We start from the raw sequence: 18,856 nt of genomic DNA on the forward strand, positions 1-18,856 counted from the left end.
AAGTTTTATAAGACTCGTAATGATTATTGTTATTTAATATTTGTTTCAAAAATTTGAAAATTAATAATTTCGGTGGACTTAAGAAATTTAAGTAGTATTAATTGCACATATAGATATTAATATAGAAACATTATAGGAAAAAAATTATAAAATATAAATGAAATTATTATCCTATAACAATAAAAATAGACTGTTATGTAGAAATGAGTTAATACTTTTTTTACGTTATTTCCCTTTTTTTTTTCTAAAATTATTAATATAATGATATTTAACTCGAATTCCAAAAATTCAAATTCCCTCACGGACGTGAAAATTCTCTTAAATCAATTATATTTATGGGGTTTAGCAAATAATTGATTATTATTATAATTATTATTATTTAAATCTTTCATTTCCGTTTTTTTCTCTGTGGATTTTTATTATATTTGTTTTCCACTTTATTTTTTACGCTTTCTCTAAGTGGTTTTCTGCTCAGACAAGGAAAAAACCGGCCAGCGGGTTTTCACGACACCTGGAAGGCGAAAACTGGCTCTCTCCGTTTCGCGAGAAATCGTTTTCTCAGGAAACAAACAGTTGGCTTTCTCTTTTATTCTTTGCAAGAGAACTGTGATTTTTGTTTTCTTGAGGTCTTAGTCTTGTCCGAGTAAAAATTGAGAGGAACTTCTGAACTACTGCTTGAGCTCAGAAAATGTGTAAAGGCTTGTGACTTAATAGTTTCAGTTAGAGATTTAAAAGTGCTTATCGGAGCTTGAGAGTTGCTTTTACAGGTTATGATCTTTCCATTTTTTCCTTTCGCATTAGCTCTTTTATCCATTGTTGAAATTTGAGTTTGTTTCTGGTTTCCGGAAGTTTTTCGTGAAGTTTTTCTTTTCAAGCGTAGACTGTCGAGTTGCTTTTTTTTTTTTTTTCATATGGAAATTTTTAGCTGTGTATTTTCAGTGATTTTTTTAGTTTGAGCTCGCGGTGTTCATCTTTCAAGATTGAAGCAAATGCATGTGTAACTATTTTTTTCTGAATTTGTTCCTTTTTTTTTTTTAAAGTTTGATATTGAGATATATTTACTAAAGTGTTTTAGTTGAAGGTATTTTTGATAACTTTTTATCGAATTGTTTTGGAATAAAATCCTGTTTTCAAGGCTTGAAGTGAATTTCCATTGATATTCTCTATGAATTTAGCTTCTTTTTTTTTTTTTTTTTATTTAACTTGAATCATTATAATTTCTCATTTTGAGGCATTTTCTGATGCAGATGCTGGAATGAGGATCTAGATTTAGCAAAATTTGTTGGTTAGTTATAGTGACCTTGAATATTTTGTGGACTTGTGCATGGAAACGAGAGAAGGATTAACTTCAGGGGTTACAGTGATAGGAGCTGAAGCTCCATCAACTTATCATGTGGCGCCAAGGACTGAAAATCTTAGCCAGATGACCGTTTCACCAGCAGTGGCTGTGTCACCAGTCAGTGTGGGACTGACTGGAACAACAGAAAAGAAGAAGAGAGGTAGGCCTAGGAAATATGGACCAGATGGGACGGTAGCTAGGGCATTGTCGCCAATGCCCATTTCTTCTTCAGCTCCATCTGGTGGAGACTTCTCTGCTGGAAAGCCCTGTAAAATGTGGCCCGGTAGTTTTGAGAAAAAGAAGTACAAGAAAATGGGATTGGAAAATTCAGGTATGTTTTCCCTTTTGAAGCCACTTCTTAAATTCAAATTTAACGACGTTTTGTTTGAGGATTGTGCTATGTTATTAGAATGATGCACCACTCGCAGTGATGATTTTTTATTTGTTTTTAATGAATGCTTGTTGATCAATTCTGATTTTGGCAGTGGAATGGGTCTTCATATCTCTGCAATTGAGATTTTGGATTTAGTATCTTAATTGGTTGGAAGAATTCTAAGTTGCCTTGAAAGGTTCCTTCTCTTCTCCATAGTAGTTGCTGAAAGTTTAGGTGGGACCTCAGGAGATGCTCTTGTTTAATTTGGAACAACACTGGTTCTGAAAATAAAAAAGTTGGGCTTTTGTGGGAATGGTGTAAGAGTTAGAATATTCCTTGTGTGGCTAAAGATTTTTTGGTCTTGCCATTTGTTGATGATACAGCAGTATGCTGCAGTGACAAACATTATGAAACTTGTAAGTATGGAGGATTTAGTGATTGATGATGTCTTTTGGCTATACTGACTTGAGTGGAAATAGGAAAAAAAGAAAAAGCAACCTTTCTATTCCTATCCTCCTTAGTACATCTTGATTTATTTGGAAAGATTTTTGCTTTCGGGATATGAGTGTTTTTATATAAAAAGTTTTGCTGTTTGCATGACTTTTTTTAGCTCACTTCTAGAGCAACCAAATCTGTTTGTTGCTTGTCAAATCTTACTCCTCCCACAGTTGAGATCTTAGGTTGACAGTTGTCAATTCTTCTCCCATTCCAATTATTGATGAGCATAACCATCTTGTTTCCTAGTATGCCAACTTTGCTGATGTTTACTACTATCTGGATTCAATAAATTGACTTGCATGAATGTGCTGTATTGGATAACATTTATTTATTCCAAAATGACTTTTCCTGGCATAAATTATTTGTCAGATTCCTAAGCCCATTTGGCATTGAACATTTGGGTTAATAAGTGTTTTTAGAGAAAGGCTATTTTAGATGCCATTGAAAGAGGTTGCTTTATTATTTTGGAGTGGTTATGACTGTTGAATTTAACTTCAAATTTTATTTAACATATTTAAGGTGTTTTTCTCAATAGTAATGCCAAACAAACTCCCAATAAATGTTGATCTTTCAAACTCAATTATTATATTGCTATGTCTTCCATGCCAATTGTTGTAGTTGAACTTTTTTAAATTTCTAAAACTGGTTGAAGTTTGAGTAGGCAAACCAAATTATGGTTTATGTTAGAAATGAAGCATCTATCAGATTATCTCTTGTAAAACTTAAACTCTACTTGGGATGTGAAATTGAAATGAAAAAATATTTAGAAATTTACAATGCTCAAAAGTATGGGTTTAGTAAAGCTAATTGACAAGCTTGTGTCCAGCCACTCAGCCAGGCTTGTTTTGCAATGGATCTTGCTTCTACTATGAATTTTTTTTTTCTTGAAAAGGGATTAGTTTTCACTTATTTGATTGACCAAAGGATTTTCTCTTTGTTTTCATGTGGCTGCATATTGGGCAAATCATTTGAAGAAGTGTTTCTAGATGAATCTGCATAAACTAGGAAAGTCTTTATTTTATCCATATATCTTTTTGTGGGGGAAAAAAGAATGTTATGATTTATGAACTGCATACAGATCAAAATAATGCAAAAAAGTCCTAGGATCAAACCAATATTAACTGAGCTAACACAGAACTAAGATTAATAATTCTGTTGCAATTGCCTTTCAATCCATGAGATTCACTCAACACATAGAGGTTTCCCACTTCCTTTTCAATGCTGTTTCAATAGTTTCTGTTGACTACTTTTGCTGCTTCTTTCTGTTATATAAAAAATAAAGTTTATTCTGTTTGTGATACATATAACTAACAAGTGAGGAAACAATTGTAATTTGATTCTATGCTTTCAGAATAAATAGGACTTAAGGATGTCCTTCTAGAAAAATATTACTTGCTTTGCATTCGAGCTTTTAAATTAGTGTTCCTTTGCTGTTATTTTGTAGGCGATTGGGCTTCTACTTCAGTTGGTACAAATTTTACTCCACATGTTATCACTGTCAATGCTGGAGAGGTATACTTGATTAATGAGGAAAACCTTTTGCTACATGTGAACTTGTGAAGTTTTAAACTCTATTATGTTGATTGGGAAACCATTTCATTTTTTTTAAAAAAAAAGAAACTCTTTTTTAAATCTGGATGAAGCTTGTAATATATGCATCTAAATATTCGTTGATTTAATACAAATATTGAAAGGCATGGTCTAAAACAAAACTATTCTGAGGTGTTTATTCGCTGCATATAGTTTATGTTAATGTTACCTTGTTTTTTGTTCGCTTTGGTTTATGTAGTGATTTAAGGACATTGTGCATCACATTTTGCAAGAAATTTTTCCAAAAGGTTGAAATAAGATTCTTTACATTACAATAACCGTAACGCTCCTTGAGCACTCCATGTGTTTGAGAAATGCAGCTAATGAGATCTGAGGAAAGTTCAGATATTTCAATTGGACCTATCCTTATGCAAGCTATAACTCATTAGCTGTGAACACCTTGATATCACAAGTTAATCTTCCTTTAGAAATAGTGTACATGTGAATGCCTTGATATCACATGTTTAGTTCACTAGTCACTTGAGAGTATATATGCATTGTTGTGTACATGAGGGGAGCTTTAGATCTAGCTAGGTACAAGCTAGCTTTTCTGTTGCTTGTTTTTATAAAACAAGTGATGGCTATTTAACATTAATTTAAAAGTGTAACTTTGTAAGTTGGACCAATTGCAATAATCTCTATGTTATATTGAGCTTTATTTAACCATCAGTGGTTTTCTTTGTTAAGGATGTTACTATGAAGGTTATATCCTTTTCGCAACAAGGACCTCGAGCTATTTGCATTCTTTCTGCTAATGGGGTAATTTCAAATGTTACTCTTCGCCAACCAGATTCTTCTGGGGGTACTTTGACATATGAGGTATGCTATTTACAATAATAATAATAATAAAATAGAATAGATTAGATAAAAAAGAAAAAGAAAAGTTGTAGTACTTTTCATTTTGCAATTTCTAATACATGACTGCTAATTGTTGATTATTGTTGTATCAATTATAATATACCTTGAAGATACTCTGCAAAACCAAGCTGTCATTCTTAAACTAGTGTTCCTGCTCTGACAACCATGATTCTATATTTGTCTGTAGAATCTGGTGTTGTAGTTTGTTATTTCATAGGATTTATCTGATGCTTAGAATAAACTAGTAATATTCTACTAACATGAAGACTGCAGTTAGCATCTGTATAGCATTTAATCTACTCCTCCAAGTCTAACATCTAGGTAATACTTGAATTTAAATATGTCCATTGTTGGGTTTGTTTGACAAAGATGACAAGTTCTTATTGCAATACTGATGGATGTCAGCAAGTGCCATATTGTCAATTTTGTGGACATGGTTCACATAGCTTCTAGCTGTCTCCATATATGTTTGCTTCCTCACTCTCGTTACTCTGTCTTAATTGTGCTATTATAGTTGCTTGTTAATAAAGATAGAACCAATAGGAATATCATAAAGAGATGAAGCAGAGTTTTGGTTGAGCTTTTCTACTAAGAATATAAGCAATTGTACCTGGACTTTTGCGTTGACAATTCCCGATACTTTTATATATACCTAAATATTTTCACTCCATGAAGTTCAGATGCTGAATAGAGTTCCTTATCTCATCTCTATCTTCTAGGGCCGCTTTGAAATACTGTCGTTGTCTGGATCTTTTATGCCTACTGAGAGTCAAGGAACAAGAAGCAGATCAGGTGGGATGAGTGTCTCTTTGGCAAGCCCTGATGGTCGTGTTGTAGGAGGAGGTGTTGCTGGACTTCTAATAGCTGCTAGTCCTGTGCAGGTTAACTCCTTTTTTCTTAACTTAGCACTAGGAAGATCAGTATTCAGCATGTTAGTGATTATTATTATTAGAAAAGGGTCAAGCGATTTAACAACATTGTCAAATATGAAGCACCAGATACTCTTAAGTATCTTGAATTTCCTTCATCTTTTATTAAAGAAATAGAATTGGGCATGACATTTCTTAAACAAATCAGAATGTGGAATTTAATGTTTGCAATCGTTGGCTGACCTCATTGATTTTGTGATTGTCATGTTCTTGCTTGAAATGGTAACTTAATCCCAACACCAAGTCTCCAAAGATTAGAAATGAAACAAAGGTTTGGAACTCTTAACTAATCCTTTTGTTAACAGGTTGTTGTAGGCAGTTTCCTACCTGGCAACCAGCAAGACCTGAAACCTAAGAAGCCAAAGATTGATGCAGTAACTGCCCCGATTACACCTACCCCAACTATAGCTGCTGCTCCTGTACCTGTATCTAATCCAGAAAAAGAGGAGAGTGTAGGTGGAAACGGGCAGCAAATTTCCTCATCCTTACGGAGAGAAAACTGGACTACTATGCAATCGGTGCAGGACTTGAGAAAATCAGGAACTGATATCAATGTATCTCTGGCAGAAGCTTAATTTCATATGCCTATGCCTCTGATGATCTCATAGTCTCCAAATGATTGATCCTGGTATTCCACACAGTTTTATGTTGCTCATTTTATCTTAATATTATCTGTAAGCTTATTGAATCATTGCTTTAGTTTGAAGTAGGCTGGACAGGAGATCTGATTGTTAGGCTAATTAAAGTAGGCTTCTTTTTTAGATTGTCATGGGTAGAGTATTTGAAAGTGAACAATGGTGGTTTGCCTTTTAATAGCTGCATTTGTCGGTGACAATTCTCTCAAAACCCTTAGGTCAAAGTTTTAACACCAGTTTTTATTGCATTATCAACCATGCAAAAAAGAAAAGAAAAGAAAAAAAATCTCTCCGACTATTATATATTTTCTAATAAGATAATTTATTTTTTATTGTTTATTTTTAATTTAAAAATAAATTTATTAACAAAATTTATATATAAAGATTTTATTTTATTTTATTTTTTTACTAAAAAAATATTTTCAATTGTTCCGATTGCTAAAGAATATGAAAAATGTTTTTCTCATGAGCCTAAGTTTAGGATTTAAATTTGTGTGGGCTCTTCTAATTAAAGAATAGGGAGGTGCTCCTAAATTACTTGCAGAAGATTTTTCGTTTGCTGCTTCTATTACGGTGAAACCCGAAGGCTACTCTCTGGCCCATTCTTTTTATTTGTTTTTTGCTTCAGAAAGAAAGGTAGACATTGATACTGATTGGCAGCTAGATGTTGATATCTGCTCTTTGTTTAAAAAAATTATTTCAGATGCCACTCTAAAAACAATTTTTTTTTTTATAATTTTAAAATTTCACGAGAACACAGGCGGGAACTCAGCTCGCATATTATTTTAAGCTAAAGCCGATGACTAGTCAACTATGGTAGTTCATTTCGCCGATTGGCTTGAAACGCTATTTGTTTTATTTAGTTCTAAAAATTAAAGCTTAGAAATCTTAGAATTTCCAGACGAGTTTAACATTACTTTAATTTTTATTTTGGTTTATTATTATTTATTATGGCTGGATTAGTCCATTTTGATGCGTTAGATTATTGTAGCTTTTTTTACTAAAAGAGTGGATTATTTTTTTTATTAATTAAATCAAGTAAAAGTTATAAAAATGGATTAATCCATTATGAGAATAAGGGTGCATGAATACATTGTACACTGGGTTTACTCAATAATTTGCCTATGGACCTCTTCCACGCGTGCTGTCGAGTATAGGGAAGCATTTGCATCCGTTGAATGTTTGCTGAAGGCGGCTGATGTAGCTGACTTGGACCCAGGAGAGTCGTAATTTGTTTGTTAATTACTTTGTTCATTACAAAAAATATATATATATAAAACCCTAACTTGAAAGCATTTTGTAAACCCTAACGGAAGTTCTAAATTATTTTTTTACAAGTTTCATTCTTGTAGTAAAATTAGCAGATATTTCATCATTATTATTCAATTAATTTAGAGATCACTGAGTCTTGAATTTGATGAGATTAGAATAAGGCATTTTCTAATAAAAGTAGAGTGTGTATATATATGTGTGTGAACTGTGATTTCGTGTAGAGCTATTCACATGAAATGGTAATTAAGATAAATATCTCTAATTTTTATGACCTAATAATTCATATTTTATCTACAAATAAAATAATTATAATATTTTTTTTAAAAAAATAGAAATATTTTTAAAATCAAATTAAATTACCGAAAAATTCTATTTTTCTATAAAAAAAAAAAAAAGATGATGCACAGCCTCCTTTATGATGTCATATGTAGTTTAATAATATAATTTATCTATGCTTTAAGTGAAAATGACATTGGAAACTTAAACAAAGACTTTGATCAGTCCTTTTGCTTGTATTTTATAATATCTTGCCTTTTCTCAAGTTGACACTCCTTATCTATTTGTTAAATATAACATCTAAAATGACCTCTATCTATGATCATCTGCCTCCTTTCCAATGAATTCCCAACCTTCTCTCAAGACTCAAACATCTCACTTTCAAAATGGGGAGAATAGAATAAATAAATAAAGATTAATGATGAGAAATTTCCAAGTACTTCACCCTCACCATCATTTCAGTTGGTTAGATATTATTAATTTTAGGTCCTGAACTAGACTTCATGTAATTTCCTTGGTATAAGCCTCTCCTACTCGGAATACATTGTTTAATGTACAAGAATTGCCAAGAGAGGCCAGGCCATATATAAAAACTCCACCACAAATACGCTAAGAGAGGAGAAAGTTTTCTACCCACTTGGGCAATGAAGACATCAAAAGTATTTTATCTCCTCTCTTCTGTAAATTTCCCTCTTCTACTCTTGATTCTTTTCTCTTGCTCATTCTTTTCATCAGTTTCTCATAATCATCAAAATCTTCTTTGTCTCTCCCTCCTTTTCATGCTCAGCTTTATCACTATCACCATCTCTCTTGGAAGTTCTAGTAAGCCTTGTTTTGCTGGAGATTTTGACAGCTTTTTTCCTTCCTTTGCTTTAGTATCCGAAACCAATAAAATGAACCAAGTAGTCGAAGATTCTGATGATTGTAGTGATGATAATGATGATATGTGTGGTCATAGCTATGATGGGTATGAAGAAGATAATGATGATGATATAGAGGAAGAAGATGTGGAGAGTAGTGATGAAGATGAGCATAAAGAATTGGAGAACAGAGCAGAGGAATTTATAGTGAAGGTCAAGCAGAAATGGAGAGAGGAGTTGCTTGCTGACAGGCTTCTTTGCTGGGAATAGCTGCTGCTTCCTTCAAATAGATATATACATGAATGTGCATGGCAAATGCGTAATGGTTTCTTAATTTGCTGTAAATAGTAGATATATAATTTCTTTTCATTTGCCTCTTTACCTGTGAATTATCACTTATTAAAAGATCAAATAAATTATCAGTTTTTTTTTTTTTTGAAATGGATAAATTATCAGTTATTAAAATATAAAATTGTGAGTAATGTGTTATTCAATTTATTTTACCTTTTAATAATAATTTAAAAAAATAAAATTTAATATTTTTAAGTGTAGTTATATGGTTAAGTTAATTAAAGGTGACATCAGCCTCCATTGATCGAGGAGCGCAGTGCCGGATTTTTGTCTCAATATGTTTAGAAAATTAAGATATACAATTTAATATTTAGATATTTATAGTTATTTATTTATATTATAAAAAACTTAATATATTAATTTTTAGATTTTGATTTCATTAATTAATAAAATTACTTTATTCAAAATTCATAATTTATCATTGATAATTAAAATAATGAGTTAATAGTTTATATTAAAATATATAAATTATTGAGATTTTAAAGTTATTTATATTAATTTTAATTGGACTATTATACAATCAAATTAAATTTGAAATGGAAATTGGAATTGGTAAAATCTTTAAATTCGATTTTGATGGTGCTAATCTTATAAGTCAAAACAACTAGTCCAATTAGAATTATGTGCTGAAACTGCGTCATGACAAGATAATACTAAAAAATAAACTATATATATATATAAAGATCTTGCTTCAGATTCCACTTAATAATCAAAGTACACATTTTTTTCTGTCGAGGAAATCTGATTCGGAAGCACTTAGTACAGGCATTTACCTGTAAAAGAAACAAAAACAATAACTTTTTGGAAGGTTATTGAATTTTTAGAAAATTTAGTAATTTGCATTAATGTTTTAAGAAGTAAAATAAAATAATATTTTTTTTAATTAAAAGTTTTGAATTTAAAATTTTAAATATAGAGTAATTTTAAAATTTTTTAAATTTAAATTATATATATATATATATATATATTATAATTTAATTCTTAAATATTACCATTTATTAATAAGTTAGTTTCTATATTTTTAAAAACCTATTAAAACGATTTTATATTTTCTCTCAATCAATAAAATAGTGATTCCATCTATTTCTACCGTTAAAAATATAGCAAAAAAATCAAATTACTCCATTTTTTTTCCTCCTCCTCTTTCTTCATCGATTCTTTCTTCATTATCATCTTTTTTTTTTTTCTTTTTTTTTTCTTTTTTTCCTTTTTCATCGTCATATTAATATTTTCAAATTCAGAAAATAAGATTTACAATGGATGTGTAAGCGTAGTTAGGGAAGGGAAGAAAACACTCATTCCCTTTTATCTTTTTTTTTATCCGCTAGTAACGTTTAACTGCTTTTTTGCTATAATGCCACATGTCTCCGTCACTTAGATCTGTACGTATGAATGCATCAAAACCCCTCTCCACACCAATGGCCATTTAATTTCCCCCGACTCACGTGAGGATAGGGTTGCAAAGTGACTGGATCGACTATTCTCTCTCATGTCATATCACCAAACTACGCTATCTTTGTTGGACCTGCACTCGTTCCTGGTCCGACCTGTCCCGCGCATTTGAATTTGGGCCTGCAATATTGGGTGGATTTTTTTTAGGATAGCTTGATGGGCTTTGGGCTCATATTCTTTTCTAGGGTTAGGTCTCACCCCTCATGAGGGAAGCCTGGCAGTCATCAATCACATTTTCTTTTTCTTTTTTTTTCTTCTTTTTTTTAAGGTGGAGATCCAATAAATTTTTTTTTAATGAGAATGAGAAATTATTTCGTTAATAAAAAGAACCAATAAAAATGTTTTAATAGATATGTTAAAAGATAATGATATTTTAATAAATTTTTAATATTATAAAAACTGATTTGTTAATAATAGAAATATTTAAAAATTAAATAAGATATTTTATTTGAGTATAAAATTTTTTTTTTTATTTTTTATTTATTTTTAATGAATAAAAGATGAAAAATTATTTTATTGATAAAAAAAAATAATATATTTTTAAAAATATAATATTTAATTTATTAATAATAATAATATTTAAAAACTAAATAATAAATCGTATATAGCTGACCTATGGCACAGGTGAAAAGGACAGAGGACCTGGTCAACTAGGTTAGGTCGGAAAATAGGTCAGTAATAAATTAATGAGATATAATTGCTAAGGGAATAATTTTATATGATATACGCATTGCTTACATCCCTGAAGAAGTCTCCTCCTCCAATTTTCTTTTTTGGCATCTTCTAATCAATTTTATTCTCATTTTATGATGTTAATCAAATAATATTGGATGAAATCCAACCTTAATTCATAACAAATTAGAAAAAATCTCTTGCTGTAAAATGCTCAATACTTTTAGAAACGAAGTTTTATAATTTCTATCCATTTTAACAATGAATTAGAAGCAAAATGAGTCAATTTCAGATTATTAGTAATTCAATTATCAAGGTATTTTCAAATTCACCCTTATTATTTTTCTTTTGTTATTAGCAACGAGTTTTAAAATTCATTAAAAAAATAAAAAATTAATAAATTTTATTTATCAATGAAATTTTAAATCTGTTGCTAAATTAGCAATACGATTTTCAATCAATTGTAAAAGGTAATCACAAGTCGTTTGAATTTGGTGAACGTTGAACCCCAGATTCGACTTTGCTTATAAAACGTGTCGTTCTTCTAAACCGTCAAATTAGATCAAGCCGAACTCTGATCTGATGGACCTAAATCTCCCAGAACCAGAATCCCACTCCTTACAGAAGATGTTGCAGACGACGTCGCATGATGCTAGACTTTTTTTTTCTTTCTTGACATTAAAGACAGACCAGATCCTGTGAAACAAAAAGTAAGAAAGGCAGACCTTGAAGGCTTGAAGCTTTGTTCTGCAATTTATTTCGTAATCAATTTTAATCTCCATTTTGCTGCTTACCACCATGACTAAGCAACTAGCTAACTGGTCTCCATACGATAACAATGGAGGGTACGTTTTTTCTTCTTTAAATATTCATCGTTTGCTCTTTATGTGAATTTTTTAGCTTGATTTGAATTTTTATTGTTTGCAGATCTTGTGTTGCGATTGCTGGCGCCGATTACTGCGTCATCGCCGCCGACACTCGAATGTCCACTGGCTACAGTATTCTCACCCGGGAGTACTCCAAAATCTGTAAATTGTGCGTGTTTTCAGTTCTCGATTTCCATTTCCCATGTGTAGATTAATTGTCTATGGCTAGTGGCTACTTGTTATTTTCGTTGGGTTGTTACGGTATCTTCTGAGAATTAAGGGTAACGTGTGGTTTTTGAATATTTTAGGTTTTAAAAGGGGTTGTTAGGGACTTAGGAGTTAGGAGAGGGCTTCTGTTGGTTTCTACTAATTTTGAATCAGGCTATGCCCATTGAAATGGATTGATGGGTGTTGTTTGACAATTTGGTTATAAATTGGGAGCATAGCACGCAGGTCTTTTTTACCCTTTTTGAATATTTTTATGCTAAGCGAAAGTGTATAAAAGATGAAACCATGGAAATGAAATTTGATTGTATATATTGAGCTTTTCAAGGGAGATCATTTGATTGTGAAATACAAGTCAAGGTATATTGAAAGACTTGATCAGACTGAACTTAATATTTTGCTCAACCGCCCCTCGTATTAAGGATAAGGTCCTAGTTAAATCCTTGTCACTAGCTGATATATGATTTTTTGCTTCAAATCTGAGCTAGTCTAAATACTTAATGTGTCGACACTTGTGTTTAATCATTGATTACATGCCTATTTGTTATTGAGGTTCAAAAGCTAAATTGAAAAAGCACCATTTAGATGTGTGTGCGAGTGCGCGCACTTGCACTTGTGCTTTGTCTTGTTTATGACATTGACTGGATGTGTGTTCTTCTTGTGCTCAGAGCTGAAAAAAGTGTAATGGCATCTTCTGGCTTTCAAGCTGATGTGAAAGCCCTACAAAAACATTTGGCAGCTAGGCACTTGGTGAGACTTTAAAAGCCATAAATTGTTTACAGTTTTTGTCATGTGGTGTTTCTTCATTAGAAGTGATTTTATTATGGTTGGACATGAATCTAGGATTTTATTAGCTTCATTTCTTTTGACTACATTACTTTCTGGATTAAACATATTTGTGTGAAATTAAAAGCTTCTTGTTGCACAAATGTACAATTAGGACATGTTTGGTATTGATGTTAGAGATGTTGTTGAGGAAAAACATTTTTTTTTTAAATATAGAAGTTAGATAGTAACAAAAACTAATTTAATGAAATTTGATAAGTCTTAGTTATAGGAACACTAAAATAACGAAACGTTTTTCAAAACCATTTAAAATGATGCCTTTTTTTTTTCTTGAAAAGCAATTTTGATGCTCAAACCACAATGCCAAACTGGCTCTTGGACCAGTTGAAATCTAGTTGGAAGATTGTCTAATGAGAAACAAGCAGCTCTTAAATCAATTTGTGTGGCAAACCTGCATACTCCAGCCAATGGAGCCTGATATCAAGAAGTTGAGCCTGCTTTTGGATTCAATGGAGGTTGAGAAACTAAGCATTGAACAATTTATCTTTGTTCTTTTTTCTTGTCTTTATCTATGTCCTCCTTTGTTTTTAAGCGCGTCATTTAATTTTAACTGCTTAATTTTCAGTTTCATGGGTCGTGAACATGCATTAAATTTTAAGATGACAATGAGGGAATAAACTGATGTAAAAATATGTTTTGTTCATGTACTTGAATTTTCTGTGAAGAGTCATGGTCTTTTGTAGCCAGCAAAAGAAGTTGTTTATTTATCTATGTCCTCCTTTGTTTTTAAGCGCGTCATTTAATTTTAACTGCTTAATTTTCAGTTTCATGGGTCGTGAACATGCATTAAATTTTAAGATGACAATGAGGGAATAAACTGATGTAAAAATATGTTTTGTTCATGTACTTGAATTTTCTGTGAAGAGTCATGGTCTTTTGTAGCCAGCAAAAGAAGTTGTTTATTTATTCATTTTTGTGTATTTTATGGGGTAGACCCACTGTAGATTAATTGAATGATTGCATGCATGTTAAGAAGGATGGTGTTTTCTTATGTCGTATTCTAAGAAATGTGTGTTATCCATAACTATATGTCTTCACATTTGTGAATATATGGTTTCAATAAAGGCCTTTAATATGATGGATAATTTGACACTTTTTCTTCTACCTATGCCTTTGTTCTTCTTTCTTAATTTAGATCTATCAACATCAACACAACAAGCAAATGAGCTGTCCTGCCATGGCTCAACTACTCTCCAACACTCTCTACTACAAGCGCTTCTTTCCCTATTATGCTTTTAATGTTCTAGGTGGCCTTGATAGTGAAGGTAAACTAATAGAACCTTGTCGTTCTGTTTAAACTCTTTCTTGGTATTAATAATGTGCTTCTCTCATTCTTAAACTGTAGGAAAGGGCTGTGTGTACACTTATGATGCTGTTGGCTCCTATGAGAGGGTTGGATATAGTGCTCAGGGTTCTGGTTCCACTCTGATCATGCCTTTCCTGGATAACCAACTGAAGTCTCCCAGCCCTCTCTTATTGCCTGCCCAGGTATTTGCTTGCCCTATGAAATGATTGTTTCTCTGATGGTTTTATCTTAATATCTATCTTGAAATTCTATGAACTATGCAGGATGCTGTAACTCCACTTTCAGAAGTGGAAGCTGTTGACCTGGTAAAAACTGTTTTTGCATCTGCAACTGAGAGAGATATTTACACTGTAAGTTTTCCTGTACAATTTTTGTCATTAGGAGAATGTAGGTGTCTCAGGAATGCATGTACTATTTGTAATTTAATTCGTTTAAGACATACAAGATGAGGGAAACTGATTTAACATTCCATGCACATGCATGTGCGGGCGCGTGAAGCACTCGCTCCCTCTTTCCCACCACTCTCGTCTCACACAAGTGCATAGATATCCTTTGCAGTTGTAATTTTAACGTGTTGAGTTTTTAGGAGGTCATTATCATAAACTTCTTGTGTTTGTTCAACAGGGAGACAAACTTGAAATTGTTATCCTAAATGCTGACGGTATTCGGCGCGAGCATATGGAACTCAGAAAAGATTAATTTAACCAAAATTCTTGTTGGTCTTGTCATAATTGGAGGAGGAATTGCATGGATTACTCCTGGGTTGGCACTTGTCAAGGCTGATGCTTCAGCATTGTCATTCTATTGATCAGTTAACTTTAAATTTGCCCAACTGGAACGATCTATTTTCTAGTATAGATGTTCAGTGAGGATGTAATCCATGAATTGGAACGTGTTCAGTTGGCGTTTAAATTTGTTGGTCCGAAATTTTGGTTGTGTGCAAGGATTTAATGAATGAATCTTCCCCTTTGCTCCATATAGTGTAGAAAGTAGCTAGTTGTAAATGGGTCTGAGAACCTGTTTCACAAATGACTGGTCACGCAGAAATGGATAGCTGGGCATATTCGCACTTCGATTAAAAGTAATCTTGTTATGCCCATTTCATAGAAAAAGACATAATTATGTACAATATAACTTCCTTTTTCCGCGCACTTGAAAAATGCAAACGAAGAATAGTTAAAGGCTTTTCCAACCATTAGGCATTTATATTAGATAAAAAACAAAAAAAATAAAGAAAAGAAATGATGGCATGAATTTATTCCTTGTTTCCGAGTATGTGATCTGCTAGCGAGCAGTGGCCTTTGAGAAGTTCCCTTGTTATTTCAGAAACTGTCCACGGACGCCCATCCTCTTTTCTCCAGTTCTAGTCGCAACATCTGCAATTTATGCCCAAGTAAGCAAGATTTTACACACCGAAAATAATCGAAAAAGGGACAGCCCCAACTTTTAGCAAAAAAATTTGTACCTTGATTCTCTTTCTATTATAATCAAAATCGAAGTTTCCCAATCTCGAAGCAGATCGATACTCCACGATGGAGTCATTGCCCGGTGGAAACCAAAATTCAACGTCATCCACCAACTGTTTCCAAATTCCAATGATATCACAGTGATTACTACCATAATTATTCATTCACAGAATGATGATCTAAGAAGAGTTGAAACGTACCCCCAAAATGGGACTTTGGTATTCCACATGCAAATAGTCATCCTCCTTTTCTGCAATCCGCGGGGTAAATTTATCTGGTTTTGTTGAATTTATCTGCAAACAAAGCCACCCCAATTTAGGATTGGAAAGTATCAACTTGTTTTCCCTCGTATGATATGTCTTAATCAAAGAAAATGAGGTCATTTAATATGGGACATTTTTCTTCCAAAGTTATTTTAGATGGGATCTGAATATATGATCTTTACCACTTGAAGAAGTTCCTCCATTGCCACTTCTCTACTCACAGGCTTCTTTCTACTGCCATTGTAGTTCCTACAAGAAAAAATAACAACATATGAATCACGTTGTCATTGACTGGGTCTGGACAGTTCCAGGTTGGCCCCCACCATAAGCAATAATGACATTCTTTATTCAATTTTTGTCAAATTAGTTTTCATCTCCTTAATTTTTGTTTTTAACGGTGTTAACGCGGCTTTTTGAACCTTACCAAGGAGGAGCGTAATGAGTAAGATCGCTGACATTCTCCGAAGTTGAGATGCAATTGCTGGTAGCTGGACACAGGGCTAGTGCTTGTTGGTTCTTCTGCACACCCAAATATTCAGGCTTTTTCCCACTGTAATCAAACACCGATTTAATAAAATCATATACATAGTTTCATCCTTCTACGAGATCCATATGGCAAATTATTCGGTCTCGCTTCTTTTTGTGAAGGGCGATGAACCAAATTAAGCGGCAAGGAAATACCTGAGATTAAAAATGGCCCCAACTACTGCTAATTCGCTGCTCCTCAGTATAATTTCCCTTCAAATTCATAACAATTTTTATAAATTTTCCGCTGGAAGGTTACACTTGCACATGTGAATTTATACAGAAGAGGTGGGAGGTTACCTTCGAGCAATTTGGTCGCTGGGTTTGATGTTTTCGTCGTCGTCGTCGTTTCGCTGATGAGCAAGGAAGATTCGAGGACGGGCTGAACCGATGTGGTGGTTGCTACGAGTCTTATAAAAATAGCCATGGTAGGCGCCTGTTGGTGCTGCCATTGAAGTCATTTTCAAAAGCTCGTGCTCCGTTTTCTCTCGGTCTTCCAAACTTTGAGAGTGTTTCTGTGGGCTTTTATCTCTATCTCCATGGTCTGTGCCGCAGCCCAACTGGCTATTGGTAATGGGAATGCCGCGTTGACGGCTCAGGGTCTGACAAAACGTAAGTTTCCGTTTTCTTCACTTTTGACTTGCCTAAAATTACCGTTACTTTCTCTGTTCACTTTTGGAAATTTTATTTATTTAAAATTATGTATCCTTTGAAAAAAAATTAAAAAATTAATTTTCTTATTATATTTTATATCTACTAATATAATAATTATTTTATGTTTTTACAATTTATCTTATCATTTATTTATTTTTACTTTAATTAAATTTTTTTATTGATAGACTAATTGAAAAAAAAAATTATTGCACTTACAGTGATTTAGTGAAATTAAAAAAATAATCTAATTAAATATTATTTAATTGCAATTTAATTGATTTAATTACTTTTTTAATCACTTCCAATTTCAATTTATTTTTTTACGGGTCCATAGACAAGTTTATTCTTTAATTAAAAATAATAATAAATAAAGTTCTCTCCTTCCTTAAAAACAAAGGGTTTTCTCTCACGGCAAGAAAAGAAAAGGATTTATTGACGTGTCCAACTTCCCAGGATTTTTTTATTCGAAATGTGAATCTGTGCTGATTAAAAACTTTAAAATCAGGAACCGCATTAATGCAAGGAGTATTTTTTTTTTTTTTAAACAAGGCAAATGTAGCATTTCTTCAAGGTTCTTGGTTAGATATAATGAGAGATTAAAAGTACATTAAAGTCCAGCTTAAATCCAAATAATTAGAGAAGACCAAAATCAAATCAAATCAATAATTAAAGATCAAAGTGAAATACAGATAATATAAAATTGTGCAATGAATACAAAATAAAAAATAAATCTATAAACAGATATACAAGACAATAAAGTCGATCAACCGTAAAAGATAAAAATATTTATCGATGGTGATAACTTGCAAAAGGGATGTGGTTGAGTTTAGTCAAAAAGGCTAAGAGAACATGGACTATTAGACTTATTGATGTAATTTCAAAACCGCCAACATCACATAAGTATAGATTTTTTTATTAAAAATTACAGTCGAAACCCTTAAGATAGGTTCATTAAGTAAAATAAATATGTAAAAGGAAGAAATAGTGACTCCAAAAATAAAATCATGTTTGGAAGATGAAAAACGAAACAAATCAAAAGCAAAAAATAAAAAGAAGCAAAGAGAAACAAAAATAAGAAAATTGAAAAGATGTCCATCAATCGATACTCTATCATTAGCCTTCTCTCTTTCTCGCTCTTCCTTTCTGTCTTTCTCCCGTCTCTCTCCTAAAAGAGTTTTCAAAACTTAAGAGTATAAAATCGAAAAAGTGGACATATAAAATAAATAAACCTTGTTTTTTGCACATTTTTTTCCCTCGCATTATCCCTCTCTCCTCTCCTTTTCCCTTACAAGATTTCAACCTCTAGTCTTTGCCGGTGTTTGTTCAACCTTTCCATGCTCATTTAGCATAGAGAACAATTTATCTCTCTCAACACTAGTGGATCTCGCACATTAAAATACTACAATAATTAAGAATTTGATTTTAATTTAATAATTATATTTGATTCAATATGGTAAAATTACAATTATAAAATTAAGTGAGAGGCTAATGTAAGACTTGTCCTGCATTAAAAATTTATTAAAATTTAAAATTATATTCAAAGATTATTAAATAATTTAAATTAATTATTTTAAATTAAGTGAAAAATATATCAAACAAT

General features: G+C 32.2%; 3 protein-coding genes across 3 annotated transcripts; 2 read left to right on the forward strand and 1 right to left on the reverse strand.

Annotated features, from left to right (window-relative positions):
* The first annotated feature begins 430 nt into the window (after nucleotides 1-430).
* On the forward strand, nucleotides 431-6,433 carry LOC110616156 (AT-hook motif nuclear-localized protein 1). The gene is made up of 6 exons (XM_021758496.2): nucleotides 431-767; nucleotides 1,248-1,670; nucleotides 3,655-3,722; nucleotides 4,488-4,619; nucleotides 5,378-5,539; nucleotides 5,893-6,433. The coding sequence occupies exons 2-6, from the start codon at nucleotides 1,325-1,327 to the stop codon at nucleotides 6,160-6,162; spliced, it is 978 nt and encodes a 325-aa protein (XP_021614188.1). The 5' UTR covers nucleotides 431-767; nucleotides 1,248-1,324; the 3' UTR covers nucleotides 6,163-6,433.
* Nucleotides 6,434-11,742: 5,309 nt separating this feature from the next.
* On the forward strand, nucleotides 11,743-15,324 carry LOC110616037 (proteasome subunit beta type-1). Its single transcript, XM_021758341.2, has 7 exons — nucleotides 11,743-11,950; nucleotides 12,033-12,140; nucleotides 12,865-12,946; nucleotides 14,178-14,307; nucleotides 14,388-14,530; nucleotides 14,612-14,698; nucleotides 14,973-15,324. Exons 1-7 carry the CDS (start codon nucleotides 11,904-11,906, stop codon nucleotides 15,045-15,047), a joined length of 672 nt encoding a protein of 223 aa, XP_021614033.1. The 5' UTR covers nucleotides 11,743-11,903; the 3' UTR covers nucleotides 15,048-15,324.
* Nucleotides 15,325-15,423: 99 nt separating this feature from the next.
* On the reverse strand, nucleotides 15,424-17,194 carry LOC110616038. The gene is made up of 7 exons (XM_021758342.2): nucleotides 16,903-17,194; nucleotides 16,759-16,815; nucleotides 16,502-16,627; nucleotides 16,260-16,326; nucleotides 16,015-16,107; nucleotides 15,814-15,927; nucleotides 15,424-15,724 (listed from the first exon to the last, which is right to left on the reverse strand). Exons 1-7 carry the CDS (start codon nucleotides 17,061-17,063, stop codon nucleotides 15,671-15,673), a joined length of 672 nt encoding a protein of 223 aa, XP_021614034.1. The 5' UTR covers nucleotides 17,064-17,194; the 3' UTR covers nucleotides 15,424-15,670.
* Nucleotides 17,195-18,856: the final 1,662 nt, after the last annotated feature.

This window comes from Manihot esculenta, chromosome 5, assembly GCF_001659605.2.
Source record: "Manihot esculenta cultivar AM560-2 chromosome 5, M.esculenta_v8, whole genome shotgun sequence".
In the NCBI taxonomy this organism is placed as follows: domain Eukaryota; kingdom Viridiplantae; phylum Streptophyta; class Magnoliopsida; order Malpighiales; family Euphorbiaceae; genus Manihot; species Manihot esculenta.